The sequence below is a fragment of the Epargyreus clarus genome, unplaced genomic scaffold (assembly GCF_041222505.1).
Source record: "Epargyreus clarus isolate Ecla_fem2 unplaced genomic scaffold, WU_Ecla_fem_2.2 ptg000016l, whole genome shotgun sequence".
NCBI lineage: Eukaryota > Metazoa > Arthropoda > Insecta > Lepidoptera > Hesperiidae > Epargyreus > Epargyreus clarus.
Window position 1 is genome coordinate 7,622,421 of NW_027332224.1, and position 18,519 is coordinate 7,640,939.

The 18,519-nt window shown below is 36.7% G+C and overlaps 1 protein-coding gene across 8 annotated transcripts in view; it reads left to right on the forward strand.

Moving 5' to 3' along the window:
- da (transcription factor daughterless) overlaps window positions 1-17,057 on the forward strand; it is a 114,776-nt gene extending 97,719 nt beyond the window's left edge. For 6 of the 8 annotated variants that reach the window (XM_073081283.1, XM_073081284.1, XM_073081280.1 and 3 more), the window contains 11 exons: window positions 421-563; window positions 1,610-1,786; window positions 2,706-2,834; window positions 5,472-5,540; window positions 6,797-6,908; window positions 7,162-7,245; window positions 8,228-8,333; window positions 12,467-12,562; window positions 13,890-14,035; window positions 14,750-14,865; window positions 15,791-17,057. In XM_073081283.1, coding sequence (XP_072937384.1) covers window positions 421-563; window positions 1,610-1,786; window positions 2,706-2,834; window positions 5,472-5,540; window positions 6,797-6,908; window positions 7,162-7,245; window positions 8,228-8,333; window positions 12,467-12,562; window positions 13,890-14,035; window positions 14,750-14,865; window positions 15,791-15,841 — 1,229 coding nt within the window. In that variant the 3' untranslated portion in view covers window positions 15,842-17,057. Of the gene's footprint in view, window positions 1-420; window positions 564-1,609; window positions 1,787-2,705; window positions 2,835-5,471; window positions 5,541-6,796; window positions 6,909-7,161; window positions 7,246-8,227; window positions 8,334-9,862; window positions 9,953-12,466; window positions 12,563-13,889; window positions 14,036-14,749; window positions 14,866-15,790 lie in introns of all 8 variants that reach the window. The other 2 variants (XM_073081281.1, XM_073081282.1) reach the window with 2 other exon arrangements.
- Window positions 17,058-18,519: the final 1,462 nt, after the last annotated feature.

Genomic DNA, 18,519 nt, shown 5'->3' on the forward strand with positions numbered 1-18,519 from the left:
CCACTTGATGGTAAGTGGCTAATGCCGCCTATGGATAACTGTAATCAATCCCAGATAGGATTATATTCCTACCCGAGGTCTGCCACAGATGCGCCGTTATCCTTGAGGACTGTGCTGGAACGCCTCGGAACCGTATGTCTCCATTACCATACTTCGGAGTTTTTGTACATGTAGTTCTACATTTCGGAATTCTACAAAAAACTAAGTCCAGAACTAGAGAAGCAAAGTCCAAGTGTCACAGTTTTCGACTTTGTTTTGGTAGAATTTTAGAATTTCCATAACTTTGTTTTTTATATCATTCTGGAATTTTCATAATTTCTGCAATAACTTCCATACCTTCTATTTTTGGAATTTTTCGGTGGAATTCTGGACTTTCCACAATTTTCAGCAACTTACGAGGATTCTTCCAACGTTTTGCAGGTATAGCGGGCGCGCCGACGGGCGAGGCGGGCGGCGCCGGCGGTGCGGAGCTGCCCCTCCCGCCGATGTCCTCGTTCCGGGCGGCGGCGCCCGTGCACTCCCCCACCGACCCCATGATCGTCGCCAAACCGCCTATGCAACCTGTAAGTGTTTGTCTTAATATTGGTTAAGGATGTATGGGGTCGTCGACGCCCCCCTACGTCCCCACCACATGTATCTTAACTTGAACTGAATTTATGTCGATTAAGGTAATGTGTGGCTTGGGGGAAGGGTCTCCCCTCAATTCCCCCATGTTTGCCAAATTACATTGACACGTAAATCGTGAGTTATCTCAGAGGGATTAGGTATTTGTGTACCAAAATTAGGAGATACTGGAGTTTAAGTCGTAGGTAACCGGGCAAGTCCGTGGCCATAAGTGTAAGAGCTGAAAATGCTACAAAATGGATAAGAGTCACCTGCCCCAGGTTTATGGTAAACAGGAAGAAATTATTTACATTTTTGTTATATCACGTTAAAATGCCCCAAATACCAAAGATAACATAATAAGTGGAGTCTAAATTTAAAAGTTTTTATTGGCTGTTGCAATGACATATCTACTTATATTTTGCACTTATATCTTCGCAAAAGTGAAATGAACCTCCTGAAGTATTCCCTGAGCGCTATGACATGGTGCTCTTCAAGAGGGATGCAAAAAGAGTTTTCCGAAGCCGGCGATGCATTGGTGACTCATCTGGTGTTGCAAATGTCCATAGGCGACGGTGACTGCTTTCCACCAGGTAGCCCGCCTTTATATATATATCATATATAGGTTTTATGCAGTGATAGCCTAGTGGTTAAGAAACTCGGCCTCTCGATCGAGGGGTCCGACGTTCAAATTCCAGGCACGCACCTCTGATTTTTCTAAAAGTTATGTGCGTATTAGAAATTAATTATCACATGCTAAACGGTGAAGGAAAACATCGTGAGGAAATCTGCATACCTGAGAGATTTATATAAAAAAATAATCTCAAAGGTATGTGAAGTCTACCAATACGCATTTGGCCAGCGCGGTGGACTACGGCCTAATCCTTCTCATGAGAAGAGACCCGTGCCCAACAGTGGGACGTTAATGGGTTGATGATGATATAGGTTTTCATTGATTTTTTTTTTAATTTAGCTAAAACTAATGTCATCACCCCCTTCTCCCCAGATGTACGCGGGCGCGGCGAGCACCCCCGGCGCGGGGGGCGAGGCGGGCAGCCTGTCCTCGTACGGCTCGTCGCCGTCCACCCCGGTGCACTCGCCGCCGCCGCTGCACGCGCGGCTCTACCCCCCGCTCAAGCACTCGCCGCACCACCCCCACCATCCCCATCAGCACAATGGACAGGTGAGTTGTTGGGTGTGTAGCTGAGGGTTGGGCGTTATGGGGGAACGTGATCTTTGGATATTTAGATTGAAAAACCTAACTCTTAGTACTAAGAAGAAACCGAGTAAACCGTTGAACTCATTGTTGTATTTAAAGAGGCCTAAGTTATTCTATTTATTTTCTATTGCATAGCTCTTGAGTCGGCTCTTGTTAAACTTTTCACAAAACCGCCGACAAGATTTAATAATTGCAATCCAATTTTAATAATTAAAATTAACAGCTAAACGTGTTGTTCAAGGCACGAAAGTACGCATCCTCTGACACTGTTGGTCATCTTTCAATAGCTAACCGTACCGAATTGCACTTTGTAGATCAGTTACAATTGCAGCACAGTTATCTATACTATAATAATCGTCCTTGACCCATTGTGGAGGATAACGTTTTTCGAGCGTGATGGACTTAAACGTATGAGGTGTCGTTAGATGTATAAATTGTGGGAATAACATAGGCTTTATTTTTAAACAGTCAGGTTGTTTTTTTATTTTTGTAATAGCTTGTATATCACTAATGACTAGTTTTTTTTCATATATGTAATCTTAAAATAACCGACTGACTGACAGACATGCTGTTCTCCATGTTGCCGTCTAAATGCTTCTTTGTTGTCTATGGCGGGTTTTCTACTTTTACTCCCGAGGTACAGGGAAAAATATGAGTTGTCAAAATTTCAAAGTATAACTAGTTATTATATAGAGGTGTTATTCTCGATTTATCTAACTGTATATATACATATGGCCTCAGCAACAGAGCTAGGTGTCTACAGGCTACTATCCTAGTCCTTTATCTAACGGTGTATATACATATTCCCTCAGCAACAGAGCTAGGTGTCTACAGGCTACTATCCTAGTCCTTTATCTAACGGTGTATATACATATTCCCTCAGCAACAGAGCTGGGTATCCACGGGCGTGTCGTCCCCGCCGGGCGCGGCGACGCCGCACGCGCCGCTGCCGCCCGCCGCGGGCGTGCCCAACGGACACCAGCACGTCGCCGTCTTCCCGCCCGCCGTTATGGTGAGTTGTGGGGGTGATGGGGGGTGCGCAGGTCGGGGGGTGCTGGTGGGGGTTGAGGGAGGAGAGGAGATATAGGGAGAGGGGAGGGGATAGTGGGGAGGGTAGGGGGATAGTGAGGAGGGTAGGGGGATAGTGAGGAGGGTAGGGGTATAGTGAGGAGGGTAGGGGGAAGGGTAGGGGGATAATGAGGAGGGTAGGGGGATAGTGAGGAGGGTAGGGGGATAGTGAGGAGGGTAGGGGGATAGTGAGGAGCGTAGGGGGATAGTGCGGGGGGTAGGGGGGTAAGTGCGGAGGGTAGGGGGATAGTGAGGAGGGTAGGGGTAATATTGCGGGTGATAGGAGGGATAATAGGGAGGGTAAGGGGTATGGTGGGGAAATAGTATATTGAATAAAGAAGATGATAGTGTAATTAGTGTGGAGTGTAGGGGGAATAATAGAGGATGGTAGATAAACTATGGTGTATCAAGTGAAAAATAGTGGGACAAGTGTATCATGGTGTAATGTTGAGTAAGGGGTTGAGTTCTTGAATTATCGAACGACCGGAAACTAAGAAGTTTAATTAAGGAGAACTCCTCTCCCCACCAGCACTGGATTACTGTAAATATCGAATTAAAATTTTTCATGTTCATTTTGGCATGAATACGTGCATGGACGTTTTAACGAATTTGTTTTAAACTTTCATTAAAATGTGTGTTTTTTTTATCCAATTTAATACGAAAAAATTGACGTGAAGTTAGTTAACAGAATAAGACTATACTTTGTCTGTTGTATAATATGTATAGTTTTATTTTTATAGTTTTTCTATACATAATTGGCTGGCTATTTAGCATTAAGCACGCCTGTTGTACCACAACTTGTTTTGGTCAATAAAGTATAAATAAATAAATGAATAAATGAATAAATGAATTGTATAAAAATGTAATTTTAATTAAAATTAATGGTCACAGTGAGACTACTGTTATCCAGCCATAATTTTCTATTAAATTGGATTATGAAAGCACTTTGTCCCCTTTGAAATAAATTATACAGTTGACGAATAAATTAAAATTCCTGTTTGTTTTACAAATATTCTTATAATAACTCTTGTAATTTTAAATATCAATTTCTTCATACATTGTTCGACTGTATAATTTGGATCTTGATTGTAATTTATCGTCTCATACATATGTATTTGGCATAAAATAAAAATATTGATTACTTACGAATACTTTTATGAAATGAAATGAAATATATTTTATGTTTGTATCGGCTTCACTTACAAATTGTCACTTACAATATTTTTCTTAAACTACTACCGGATCGGAACGCGACTATGAAATCGTATTGTAATTTTTCTCTTGACGAAGACTTGTGGTAACTTTTTACATTTAAAGAATGATTTTAAATTTTATAATAATGGAATTATTATAAAATCATTGATAAAAATAATACTTTCGACCTTTTTATCGATAAATAAATGAGTACATTTTTTTGCCACGATTATTTATATTATTATACAGTATTTTTATACAAATTCATATGCCAAATACACCATGTAGATGTCATGACAAGATTTAAGCTTCATTCTCTTATTATTTTCCCCTTTAATTTTCATAAATTTTGATCTTACAAATAATTAGGCAAAAATGTGGAATAACGTTCATTAATTCGATATAAATTATTTAAATTATATTTTTGATGTTTTCTAAATTATACATTGCACAAAACATTACTCCACATTTTGTCGAGTGTATATTTTTTTGTTGTTTTTTCTTTGTGTTTCGTTTAATACAGTGTGGAGCTAGTGGTCTGAAATTAATATTTTTTACATATTTTTCTTTGTTTATATAATAGTAATCCGAGTGTAGATAGTGTATTTTGTATGTTGTAGTTTATGAGTGATTTTTTGACAAATTTCCTTTTTAATATTCCCTTAGCTTCGTGTGCTTTTTCATCTTAATTATTTATAAGAATATACTTACTTTAGGTAGATAGAGTTACATACGTTATAGTTAGTTTAAATATTTCGTACTTCAAAATTAGTAGTGTAAAACATATTATTACGTAGAGTCGTGCTTTTAGACATTTATTATAGATTTTTTTTATTTTCATGTCATCTACGATATGTAGTAAACATTTTTCAATGGCGTGTACCTCCGCGCATTCGTTCTCATACCTCAAATATTGTCAAGATAAAAGTAGTATCGCGTAAATGTAACGACTTTCTGTAACATTTGCTATCTTAGCGTTTACGTTTTATCGATTTCGGTCCGTTTATTCGATTAGACGTCTGTTATGTTACACCGTTAATACGTAGGGAAATTGTAATACATAGACGCAATAAAAATACATTTAAATACTAAAATTTTAAATTACGCGTAATTTCTGATAATCATATTTTGATATTAAATAAAAGCATCTATTAATCGAAGTTTAAGAAGATTGGTAGTATATTTAAAATTTAATCGGAATCTTTGTAATTATACATGGTATTTTAAGGGCTCGTTCACGTACCGTCGCAGGAATTATTCCAACGGTGTAAAATTCAGTTCAGGCATAGTTATTTTTAAGCCTACGTACGTACCTAAAGGGTGTATATGTGTGCGTGTGGGTGCGGTGAGACCCCTGGCTCCACGCGTATAACGGTCGATGGTGTAGGCCGCGCCGGCGGAGCAGCGGCAGCTCGACGAGGCGATGGTGTTCCTGCGGGAGCACAGCGATGTTGGCGTGAGTATCTGGGGGTTTTGGGGGTTGCAGGGGGTAGGTGGGGGTGAAATAACTCATAGGTGGGGGGAAACTTGGTAATAGAGGTTTGGTGTAGTGTTGAAGTGGGGTTGAGGGAAAAAGGGAGGCGGGTTATAGTATTGAATTCACCAAGGGGTAGTGGATGATTGGGGGGAGAATTTGGAGGGGGATATGAGGTGAGAAGCTAGGGGACTCCATAATATATTATACTAAGGGGGGAAAGGGGTTTGGTATATATCCCCATAGAATTGACAAAAAATATAAGAATATTGTTGTATTACTAAAATGTTAATTTGGAAAAGTATTTTTTTTTCTTATTTTTAAGTTTTTTCGTGACATCGGTATAAACTTTAAATAGAGTCGAGTATGTATTTCCAAAATTTCAATGAAATAATTTCGTTTTCAATTTGCGCCATATTTCAAAATATGCTGTGACGTCATGATAATTCTTTATTTTTTTGGTTTCATTCTTAACTCAAGGCATGATATGAATTTATGTTATTTAGTGTTTGGCATGGTATTATTGTGTGCTAAAAAATCATTTGCTTGCTAAACTTAATGAATTGAAAAGTGCAGTTTCATAGACTGCACTTACTTCACGGTATGACATAGATATCTTACAAAAATATTTTGAAAAAGTTGTATCAATCTCCATTTTCATTATATGTTATTTAAAAGTAAATGTTATGCGCTGCTATGTTCTGGTTTGACGGTTGTGGTAAAAGGCACATACTTTTCTAAGGCGTTTCAGCTTAGTTCTCAGGGGTAGCGGCGCATCTGTGACCGACCAACCAATCACTGATTCCAACCAAGGTTGGAATATAATTTTATCTGGGCTTGATTACAGATGTCCATGGGCGGCAGGAGCCACTTACCATCAGGTGGACTGGCGCCAATACTTAAAATAAGAATTTGTAGTTAAGCCTTATTTAGTGTTAGTGACAAATATGGGGGCCACTCAACATCAAATTACACACGAAAATAAAAATTTGCATGTACCAGGGCGCTAGAGTAGAGCCGAGATTATGTGGAGCAAGTAACATATATCAAAGGGCAGTAGTGGCCACTCAACATCAAAATACATAGAAAAAACATTAAAATGAAATTTGGATGTACCTGGGCGCCAGAATACAGGAGAGATTATGTGGAACAAGTAACATATTAATAGGTAGCAGTGGCTAATTAACATCGAAATATATACGAAAAAAACATACTAAAATGTAATTTGAATGTACCAGGGCGCAAGAATGGAGGAGAGGTTGGACGACGCTATCAACGTGCTGCGCAACCACGCGGAGGCCTCCGAGCTGTATCCGCAGGACGTGCACCATCCGCACCAGCCGCCGCCGGGTAAGTGAAAGAAAGAAAGAAACAAAAAATAATTAAATAATATTTGTATTTATTACTAGCTGACCCGGTAGACGTTGTGTTGCTATATAAATAAAAATTGTTAAGGGTGAACAAACCTTATCACTTAGGGGTATGAAAAATAGATAGTAGCCGATTCTCAAACCTACTGAATATGCATATAAAATTTGGTGAAAATCGGTAAAGCCGTTTCGGAGGAGTACGGTAGCTAACATTGTGTATGTGAACGTTCCAGTGAGCCGGCTGGGCGTGCCGGGCGCGCTGCCGCCGCACCTCGAGCCGCCCGTCAAGATGGAGCGCCATCTGCTGCCCAACACCAGTCAGTATACACTGTACCTCTAGCGACTTAAGGGGATGGGGTGGAAGGGGCGGTCCGTCCCGAGCCCCCGATCCTGAGGAGCCTATACCTCTAGCGGCTCAAGGGGGGGGGGGGTGTAAGAGGCGCTCCGCCCCGGGCCCTCCAAACACAATACGTCATCCGTGGATTCCACAGTGTAGTATCGCGCATACTATTACACGTTCTGCGTAGCTTGATCACGTGGTGCCACTATACGCGTACTGCGTGGTCTCTTTATAACTTCCGTAGGTTCGTGCGAAGTTTCGGATTGATTGACGGACGAGGGTATTTCAGAGTTATGAGATTCATAACTTCGGAATGTTTAGCTTGCATCAACAACTTATTAGAAGGTCCAATCCAGTTTCGGATCCGAAATTTCGGATTTCATTCGATTAGCTTACGTTCATAATTTGGTAAAAGGCACGTAATCCGTAACTTCGTCCGAATTTATGGATGGAACTGTAACATATAGTTTGCCACAGCCGCGTTGTTGCTCGAAAGTAGAAATTGGTGTGACGATGATGTCTCAACAGTCAAACCAATATCTAAGTCAAAGATATCTTTAAATAAAAAAATACAAGAGAAAAAATACAATGTTATTTACTTCAAGTTTACAAGCAAATACTATATTCTACTTTTGTATATATTATACCTTTGCCAAATAAACATAAGGGAGACATACTTTTCAGAGATGTTCCACTTTAGTCCTCAGATGCATTAATGTACGTGTCTCAGGTAGGAATCTAATCCTATCTGGGGTTGATTATAGATGTCCTCGGGCGGTGGTAGCCACTTACCTTACTTACGTATCAGTACGTAATTTACGTCCTTTCATATGATGCGTACTTGCGTATCAGATCGCTCAGTCGCTCTCGGCTCAGTCGCTTTCTGTTAATTATTTATTTTATTCTGTTTATATAACATCAAACAATTTATATGTAAAAAAACTCATTTGTGTTCACAGAGAAACGCAAAGAGCCCCCGGACTCCGGTCTGGACTCGAAGCCATCCTCCTCGGGCTCCGCGGACGCGCTCGCCGGCAAGGCCGGCGGCAAGCGCTCGCGGAGATAGTAAGTATTGCACTACGATACGCTACACTACACTACACTACACTCACATGTGGTGCGTTACGTTACGGTTATATGTGTTACACTACGGTATTTAATGGAGACGTTACACCACACTAGCATATGCAGTATGGTGCGTTACGTTACGGTTATATAGTATATTACATTACACTACGGTAATCTTTGTTACACTGTTCTATGTTAACATTGGCATACAATATATTATATTGTGGTAATGTTTTTTAGAGTTCGTCAACATTACACTACGCTAGCTTACAATACATTACATTTATGTAATCTTTGTTAAATTACGTCCGTTAGCATTGCACTACACTAACGTATGTTGCGTTATATTACGTAAATGTATGTAATACTGATCTATGTTAGCCTTACACACTGCTAGTAGCTTACAGTATATTACATTAAGGTTATCATTGTTAGATTAATGTACGTTAACGTTACACTAACACACGTTGCGTTAAATTCCGGTAATCTTTGTTACACTGTTGTACGTTAACATTGCATTACATTACGGTAATCAATGTTACACTTTGTTAAATGTTGAACTTTACTAACCTACTTTACAGTATTCTATACGACACTATTATACAACTTTATATAAGACGAATTATTACTCTATTAGTCAGTAAATAATCACAAAAGACACAAAATGTTTCAAATCCTGCATAATATTAGGTAATATTTGTATTTAATAAAAAAAACAAATCATTCGTCTTATTTTTGTAACTTTGTTAATAATAATTGGTGTTGGTTACAGATGTCTTTGATTATAAGTATGATCTCTTTTATTTTTGTGTAAATTCTCTTTGGTTTTGAGGATGATTTTTATAATCGTTATGATTTCTGGTTTCCAAAGTGGTTAAGTGGAAATAGAAATGGAAATTCTTAATTTTGCAACAGTAAATAACTTTGCAAATGTTGTCTTTAAGAATTTATGTATATTTTATGTTTTGGTGAACTTAACTTAAATACTCGATGGTCAAATCCAAAACAATGTCGATTAGCGAAAAATGCTGAAAGAAATTACGAGCCTGATTTTGATGTACCACTAGTTTTAAAGAAATCGTTTTCCTTAATAATCGAACAAGATCAATTTCATAAAATCTATCGTAAAAGAGAAAAATGAGGTATTTGCTTTAGTTTGTCATTTATTAATAATTAATTATTTTTACTAATAATAATAATTTCATAATTATTAATAATTTATTATTAATACATTAATTATTTATTAAGTAGTTTGTCATCTCAAACTAAAGGAACATGCAACATTTTTAAGAACACAAAACACAATTTTGTATACTTTCCGGTCTTCGTGCAAACTATTATTATAATATATAATCCTGAAACAATTTATATATAAATTGCGTTAACTGCACTACACATCATGTCATTTATTATTGAAAAATGATTGAAGTTTTAGGAACACGAATCACAATTTCGCCTAATTATCCTGTTCTCTCAGTAGTGACGTATATATAAATTGTGTGTGTTTCCGTGTGTTGTGCGCACAGCTGTTCGTCCGCGGACGAGGAGGACGCGGACCCCGACACCAAGGCGGCGCGCGAGAGGGAGCGCCGCCAGGCCAACAACGTGCGGGAGAGGTGCGGATGTGTACCGTGTGATGGGGGTTAGGGGTGTGGGGGTGTTTGGTAGTGGGGGGTAGGGGGGTAGCGGTAGTGGGAGTGAGGGGTAGTGGGAGTGAGGGGTAGTGGGAGTGAGGGGTAATGGGAGTGAAGGGTAGTGGGAGTGAGAGGGGTTAGGCGTAGTGACAGTGAGAGGGGTTAACGGTAGTGCGAGTGTAGAGGTAATGGGAGTGAGAGGAGTTAGCGGTAGTGCGAGTGAGGGGGTAGTGGGAGTGAGAGGGGTTAACGATAGTGGGACTGAGGATTAGTGGGAGAGAGAGGGGTTAGCGGTAGTGGGAGTGAGGGGTAGTGGGGGCGTAGTAAAGGGTAGTAGAGTGTGTGGGATATTGGGGTGAAAGGTAGTCGTGTGATAGGAGATAGGAGACAGAAAAGATAACATTATTATAGTAAAAAGATAAATATTTATGGAGAATAAAAATATTTAATATATTTAAAGCGCCCACACTTCCAACCTCCGCCATTATTTATTATATTTGTCAATTTAAACGAATTTGACCTTATATTCTCAAGCGATAAGGATCAGAATCGTTTATCAAACACAACTGTAAATAATATTACTAACATTTCCATTGTATATTTATAGTTTCAGATGCTTTTTCATCACTCTAACAAGATGGGTCACAGAGCATACGATCGTAGGTGTTATATACCATATAAATTAAATTATATAAAAAACGTTATTCGCGCGCAATAAAGGTCTTTTTTTGGATTGTTTTTTGTGTTTTTTGTAGGCGCAGGTAAGTGGTATGTTTCTATGTTTTAGGTTGTGGTTTTAAGGTGCTGTCATATTGAAAGTTATGAAACTTGTAACTATTTAAATATTGTGATGAATAAGTTTCAGATGTACTATAGAGTTGATTTTGGGGTCAATTTTTTTATGTTGCATTAAGTTTTGGCTTTAAAAGTTTAATCACAATCAAGATTATTAGCAGAGATAGTGTTTTATTTTTTTTTTTTAATAAAAAATAATGCAGCCTATCGAATCCCCTGTGAATATATCTATATGTTTTCAAATGAAAATTAAATCGAAATGGGTTAATCCGTTTCTAAGATTAATTCGAGCATACAGACAGACATACATACAAACAAGTTTATTACTTTTCAATATGACTTCATCCTTTTTTTAACAAAAATCTGAATGCATTTCGCAACACTAATCTAGTATTAAGAGTATTTCATTTGCTTGTTTTATAGTTTTTAGAGTCTACCTACCACGGTTGTATGATAACATCTAAGGCATACAGTGTTTTTTGCAATATCCACAATTTGCATGACTATTTAAGATCAATTTTTAAAATAAATATAGTCATAGGAACTTATTTAAACAGTTTGTTCCTATAGTAACCTTAATTAATAATTTAATAGCCATTCTCAAAGTGGGGAGTAGAGAAAATGATTTTGGAAAATATCTGCCCTAAGTTTGGTGTAGATAAAAAATAATTTCATCTGCACACTTTAATATCTAGAATTAATTATGTCAGTTAAAATTCCCTCTCTCTCTCTCTCCGTGCTCCTACCGAGAATCGAACCTCACACCTAACGCAGTTACTATGGTTCTGTATATAAAACAAACATACGAACAAACACTCAATCCAAATGTTACATGAGTCCAGAATCGAACCTCATATCATTGTAAAGAGTACTGTGTGCACGTGCATTTATGCATGGAATGGTGTGTTTCCGCTTAGTAGTTAAGTTTAGATCTCCCCTCTCCCTCTCTCGCGCCGCCTGCGATGTCCGGGTAAGGCAATTTTGGTTTTTTTTATTTCATATACTAAAATTGATTTCGTAATATTTTAGTTAATTTTAATTTTTATATAGCACTTAAAAATAAAAAGTCTAAACTTGGAAGTAAAATAACGAAAATAACGTTAAATAATAATTTAAAAAGTAAATAAATAAATTAGTGTTCAAATAAAGTGATAAAGTACGTAAAACAACAAAAAATAAAATTTTATTTTATATGTAACATCAATTTTATCCGCAAATGTTGTAAAATAGTTAGTTTGTCAATTCAGCGAGGTAATACACTTCCTCGAGGCAGCGATTTGGCCCATTTATTTAATTTATAAAATTTTAAGTGTTAATTTTACTAGTTTTAATTTAAATATTGTTTAATTGATTTTTGATAATTTTATACTAAAAAACAATAAAAAAATATATATTAATACTGGATTTACATGAAGAATAAGTTAAAAATTACTATTATCACCAAAATAAAAACAAATTATATTAATAAACTTAACTATAAAATAAATAAAAAAAAATAAGTTGTTAAAATTATCTTTAGTTTTATTTTGTTAAAACAAAAAAACATTCAGTAAGGCTTTAATCTCCCTTCAATCATATTGTAAAACAATACTAATAATAATATACTATAACATCAAACCACTATGGAAACCAGTTACCCCCATGAAATCCACGCGATTCCCACCCTTATTACTTGGTAGTTAAGTAATAAATTTGCGTTAGTTGTTCGTCGGCGGACGAGTGCGAGGACGACACTGATCCGCACGCGAAGGCTCTCAGGGAGAAGGAGAGGCGGCAGGCGAACAACGCGAGGGAGAGGTGAGTTGGGGGGTGCCGGGGTAGCCGGGAGTTGTGGGGTACCGGCGAGTTGTGGGAGTAGTGGGATGTTGGGGGGTATTGGGAGTAGCGGGATGTTGAGGTGTAGTGAGGTTTGTGTTGATGTGGGGTATTTGATATTGTGTGGGTATTGGGATTTTGTAGGGTAGCTGGGTTATTGTGGGGTAGCAGGGTGTTGTGGGGTAGGGTTTTGGAATGTTTTAATGCAGTGTGATTTTTTTTACGAGATTTTAAGCATGTTGAAGTATGTATTACAATATTATGAACGTTATTATTTTAGGGTCCTTTAAAGATTTTCAAAGGTATGCTGGTGAAATATTTATCGTATGGTAATTATTTTATTATTATATAATAGAGTGAATTGGCATGTAGTAGTATCTTGGAATGTCTCGAAAAATCGTATGGTTTCGTAGCTTTTTAAAAAATATACGTATATTCTATAATATATAAGAAATGTAATGACTTTTCATAATTAAATAATTGTATGCTTTGTGAACCAAATATATTATTAAGTGTGACACAATCAGTACCGGCCTTAGAGGCAGAGCCCTTTCGTCGTACTAGTTAGAGCCATAATATACGAGTATATTGTGTATTTATTTGCACAATATACTCGTATATTAAATTATCTGTTATTAATAATATTTTATGACAAAAAGAGTTTCAGGTTTTCTAAGGCCGGCGCTGTTTATCATCAATTGCTACCCTTCCATGTAATCTGGGTCTTCCGGATTTCTTATCCGTTTAGGAGTCGGGTACAGATGTCCATGACCGACAGTCACTTTAAGTCAAGAGACCTTTAAAAAGCTTATATACAAGCACATATCATGTTGGTTGCTTCCATTTATTAAAATTGTCTTTTCCATCAAATATGTGTGGGGTAGTTATGCTAATTCAAATTTACCAATAGGATTGTTTATTTTTACTTATTTATAAGTTTTTTACACTGAAAAGTAAGCAAATATTGTAGAGATATCACAAAGGACTGCTTATTTCAAAATTAAACAGACTTGAGATTGGAATGTTTGATTAATTTCATAACTTTATTTTCATGAAAACCTTCATTGTATGAAAATCAATTAATCCATATATGGCTATCTGGCACATCCCTTGATGGAAAGGCACCCTTACCATCATCACTGACGTTTTGGTTATCATGAAAAAACTTCATTAAATGAAAATCAATTAAGCCATAATTATATGGCTACCTCGCTTATATCTTGATGGAAAGACACCCTTACTGCTATCACCAATGTTTGTTACAAACCAATATAATTTGATATTAACTCGCGATGTATTCTTCCGTTAGAATAAGGATACGCGACATCAACGAGGCGCTGAAGGAGCTCGGCAGGATGTGCATGACGCACCTGAAGAGCGATAAGCCGCAGACTAAGTTAGGCATCCTCAACATGGCCGTCGAGGTTATCATGACGTTAGAGCAGCAGGTCCGAGGTAAGTGCCCGCGGTTGGAATTAACATGCAGACGTACACACACGAACATAACCATACACGTACATACAAGCACAAACACATTTGTGCAGTCAGGTATACACTCATACAAATTGCACACATGAGCAGACACGCACAAACACACGCACGCACGCGAAATGGCTTACTCAAAGTTTTATGTTCCTCTCGCATTATATTCCCTAATTCAACGTCTAAATACAAAATTCAAATACAAGACAGATACTTTTCTTCCCTATAGGAATATAATACACAAGTATCTTTATTTCCTCCACCAATATTCAACAAATTGACTTACTCGTGAACATATATTGGTAGGAACTTAAGGGACTTGAACTCCCCGTAACGAAATGCGATAAAAAAAAAACATTTAAATGATCTTTTCTCTTTACGCCGACAAATATTTTGAGATCATTTTTTGAGGATTTTTATGTAAACTATTGTTATATACATATTAAGCTTCTTTTCGCCGAAACATTTCAAAGATAACTTACGTGACTTTATTTCGTTTAGTATTTAGTATTTCGCGAACCCACTTTATTTTATTGTATTTTTGTTAGACTTTTCCTGCTAGACTTCGAAATGGTAGATTAGATTCGTGAAGAATCGGGATTAACACTGGTGTCATATCGTGTATATTTCCTTTTTGTGTTATTATAATGCACATGTTGATACAATACATTGTGTGTGTTACCACAGAACGCAACCTGAACCCGAAGGCGGCGTGCCTGAAGCGGCGCGAGGAGGAGAAGGCGGAGGAGGCGCCCAAGCTGCTCGCCGCGCCGCTGCAGCACTACCCGCACCAGCCCATGCCCGTGAGTACCCCACGGCTACCCCCGGGTACCCCACAATATCCCCAGGTACCCCACAACATCCCCTGATACCCACAGCTCCCCGCTGGGGTCGACAGTACTACCCGCACCAGCCTATACCTGTGAGTACCCCACGCTACCCCACAATATCCCATAGCTCCCCGTTGGTGACATCTATACATCCCGGTGTCCCCCAGCGTATCGCTGATCACGCCTGTTATCCCCCCGCTTCCCCACAGCTCCACACCTTGCCCTTGTGGTGCCCTTGCTTCTTGCTATTCTTGCTTCCGCGCGTGATAAATGACGTAAGTAGGATATTTTTAATGGGTTTACTTTACTGAATTTTCTGAAGATATTTACAATTAAACAAATTTGCTGTTTAAAACGGATGTTTTTTTTTAATTTCGAGCTAAATGTAAAGTTAACGAATTTGCAAGCCGTGGACTCGCGTTACAGTCTGAAAGTAAGTTAATGAAAAAAATGTTTCTGCCTTACCTGTAAAATGTAGTGATAAGGGTGTAAAAAAAAATCCTTCTCAAGTTTTACATTTTGCCACATCGTAAATGCATATGAATGTTATCCGTGTCGATGCCATATCTGGTTATATGGCATATCATTATAATGGTTGCGTATGGTTCGATTTGTTCCATACAAATTAAAAATACAGACTAATATATAAACGTTGTTCAGGCCTATAATTGGCACTCATACGAACCTTATATTATTAATACTACTATAGTGTACTTCTAAGCACTATATAATGTATTGCGTGTGTTGCTGTTGGAATGTAAATAAATAAATAAAAAATATATATATATATACCTGGACCGCGGACCGACAATTTTATTGGTCACTTAAAACAATTTAACTCTATAACAATTTAAATTAATGTAACTATTGATTTTTAACTGTATTCTCTCCCCCGCAGGGTATGGGCCAGCTCCCCGGGCAGCCCCCCACGGGCCCGCCGCCGCAATAGCGAAGCCCCCGCGCCTGCGCGCTGCCCCGCCGCTGACCCCCCGCAACCCCCGCGACCCCCCGCACCCCCCGGCCGGCCTGGGGGGTCGCTAACGTGTCCTGACGCTAAACGCATAAGTATTGATTTTACACGTGTAAAAATAAAGTAGGGAAGGTTTTTAATACGTTTTGTATGTTTTTTTTTTTGCATTTTTTGAATTGGTGTTGTAAATGGAATTGAGTATGATGAAGTAATGTCGAGATTTTATTATAATGAAATTGTCAAAAATTTCAATGTTTTTAAGATGTTTTTTTATTATGTAGTTTTAAACTTTAACTTTTGAGTGAAAAGTACGATTTTATTTTACAATTGAACACGTGATTAATTGTTGGGATCGTTTGACATTTTTTTGATGTCAATTTAAATTGAAAAAAAATAAGGCCTTTTAAATGACATTTTGTATTTTTCTTTTTTTAATATTTTTTCCGTATTCAAGTTCATTTTTTTCTATTTGTAATTTACCCTTTTCTTTTCCAATTATCATAATTACTTTTCTAACAATTCAAGTGTATCAATAGTTCATTTTTAATTTTTTCTAAATATTTTTTTCATCCAAAATGTCATTTTAAACGTTATTTTTTTTTTAATATACATTATGTATTTTTATGTATATTCTTCTTATGTACACGATTCGTACGATTTTTTTTATTATTTTATACATTTTGACGAAATTAAATGGATTCATGACGTTTATACGATTCCGACAATATCATTTTTTATGATTTTTTTCTCGACAAAATAATATTGTAAAAAACATCTTGACATTTTTTTCAAATCTGACATTTTTTTTCAAATGCGGCAGGACACGATAGCTGATTACAAAAAGGGGCGTTGCTTTATTTCAAAAATTAGTGTAAAAATCCAGTGATAACTCGCCTTGAGACGAAAGTTTAATCGTAAATTTATTGTAACAATTAAAACACAAATAATTCGGTGCTTATATTCCGTGTTTGACAAAGTTTTTCTTAATATGACAAAAATATGACGCGATAAAAAATTATGATTATTTTGAGATTTTTATGCCGTTGCATCGAAAAAATGGGCTAAGAGTTAAATATAAATACATTTTGTATCATCCATTTTTTTGAGTTGTTTTCTTTTGAATACAACTTTATATTTGTATACTATTTATTCTATGTTGTGGCATAAATTTTGATATGAAACGACATATTTTTTTCTTTTTGTCATATAATCGTCATCTGATATTTTTTGTAAAATGACATACAATAAATGAGAATTGGTTTAAAAAAATCATATTTTTTTGCCATGTCATATTTTTATCGTACAAAAGCGACTGGAAATCTCGAGGTGTAGTTTTTTTTTGATATTTCGAAAAAAAAAAATCGGTCAATCACGAAACTGTCCCAAAGAGTTAATCGAAATGGATACTAGCAGCGCGTAGTGACAAACAACCGGACAATCTTAGTACATAAGTGTGTATATTATAGATATAGGGGAATAGTTTTTTAAAAAAAATCACGCCGCGGATTCGAAAAGGGAGGATTTTTTTTTCTTGGGAAAAAAATGTACGAGGAGGATGTCTTATTCCAAAGACACATTGGAAACAGAACTTGTATAGTATAATTAACGTATAATGTATAGGAATTAGTATAATTGATAAATATATAAGAAAAGATATTTTTAATTACAATTTTAAAATGATTAATTCTTTTTCGTTCGCTGCCATAAGCGTAGGTTTAGTGTCTGGAGTCCATTTTCGAGATCCGCCATATTTTTTTTTTAGTTTTTCTTTTGTGATTTTTTGTGATTGGCAACACAGCGCTCACCGTCCTTGTCGTCGTTTTGTTTACTGGTCACCCCCAAAAGCTTGACAATAATAGTGAGGTGGACTTCAGAATATAAAGTTTATATTAAGATATCGTTTGGATATTGTGCTATCGGGTGTATATATCGGTGTCGGGCGGTTCTCGCCCTTAAGCTAGTGTTGGGGTCTCGATGGTACAACACTATGCCTAAGTTGTAGACTCTTTGGGACCTCATCTCTCTGCGCTTAAGGTCGAGAATCGCTTGTGCAAAATCGACAGTGTATATGAGTTTTTGTGCTGGGTTTATATTTTTTGTGGATTTTTTTGGACTTTCAGTACTTATTTTTATTAACATTTTAGAAAAAAAAAGGTTTTGTAATCCATCGAAGAGTAAAAACTCATGTTTTAATGAAAAAATTTATATTTCTATATTTATATTTATATTTATTATATATTATTTATATTTATATTTCTCGTAGATTTTTTTTCAAAAAATCTACGAGAAATATAAATTCGGATGATTTGTCAAAGTGGCTGCTAACTTACGGACGTACTTAAGGTATTCTCTTTATTATTTATATATATTTTTTGTACCAAAACTCCAGTGAAACAGGATTTTTGCTGTTTTTTTGATTTTATTTCGACTTTTACATGGAAAAAGAAACTGCACGGTTTTCGTGTTTTTTGTTTCTTTATTTTATATTTTCTTTTTTGTATACAAATTATATATTTTTTTACGATTGGTAGCTATTCGTTGTTATGAAAATCGAATTTGTCGATTTGTACTTATGATTATTTTTTTTATATATATGTATAATTACGAAGATGATTTGTGGGTAAAAATTTCTGTATGGAACGAATGGAAGAAACAAT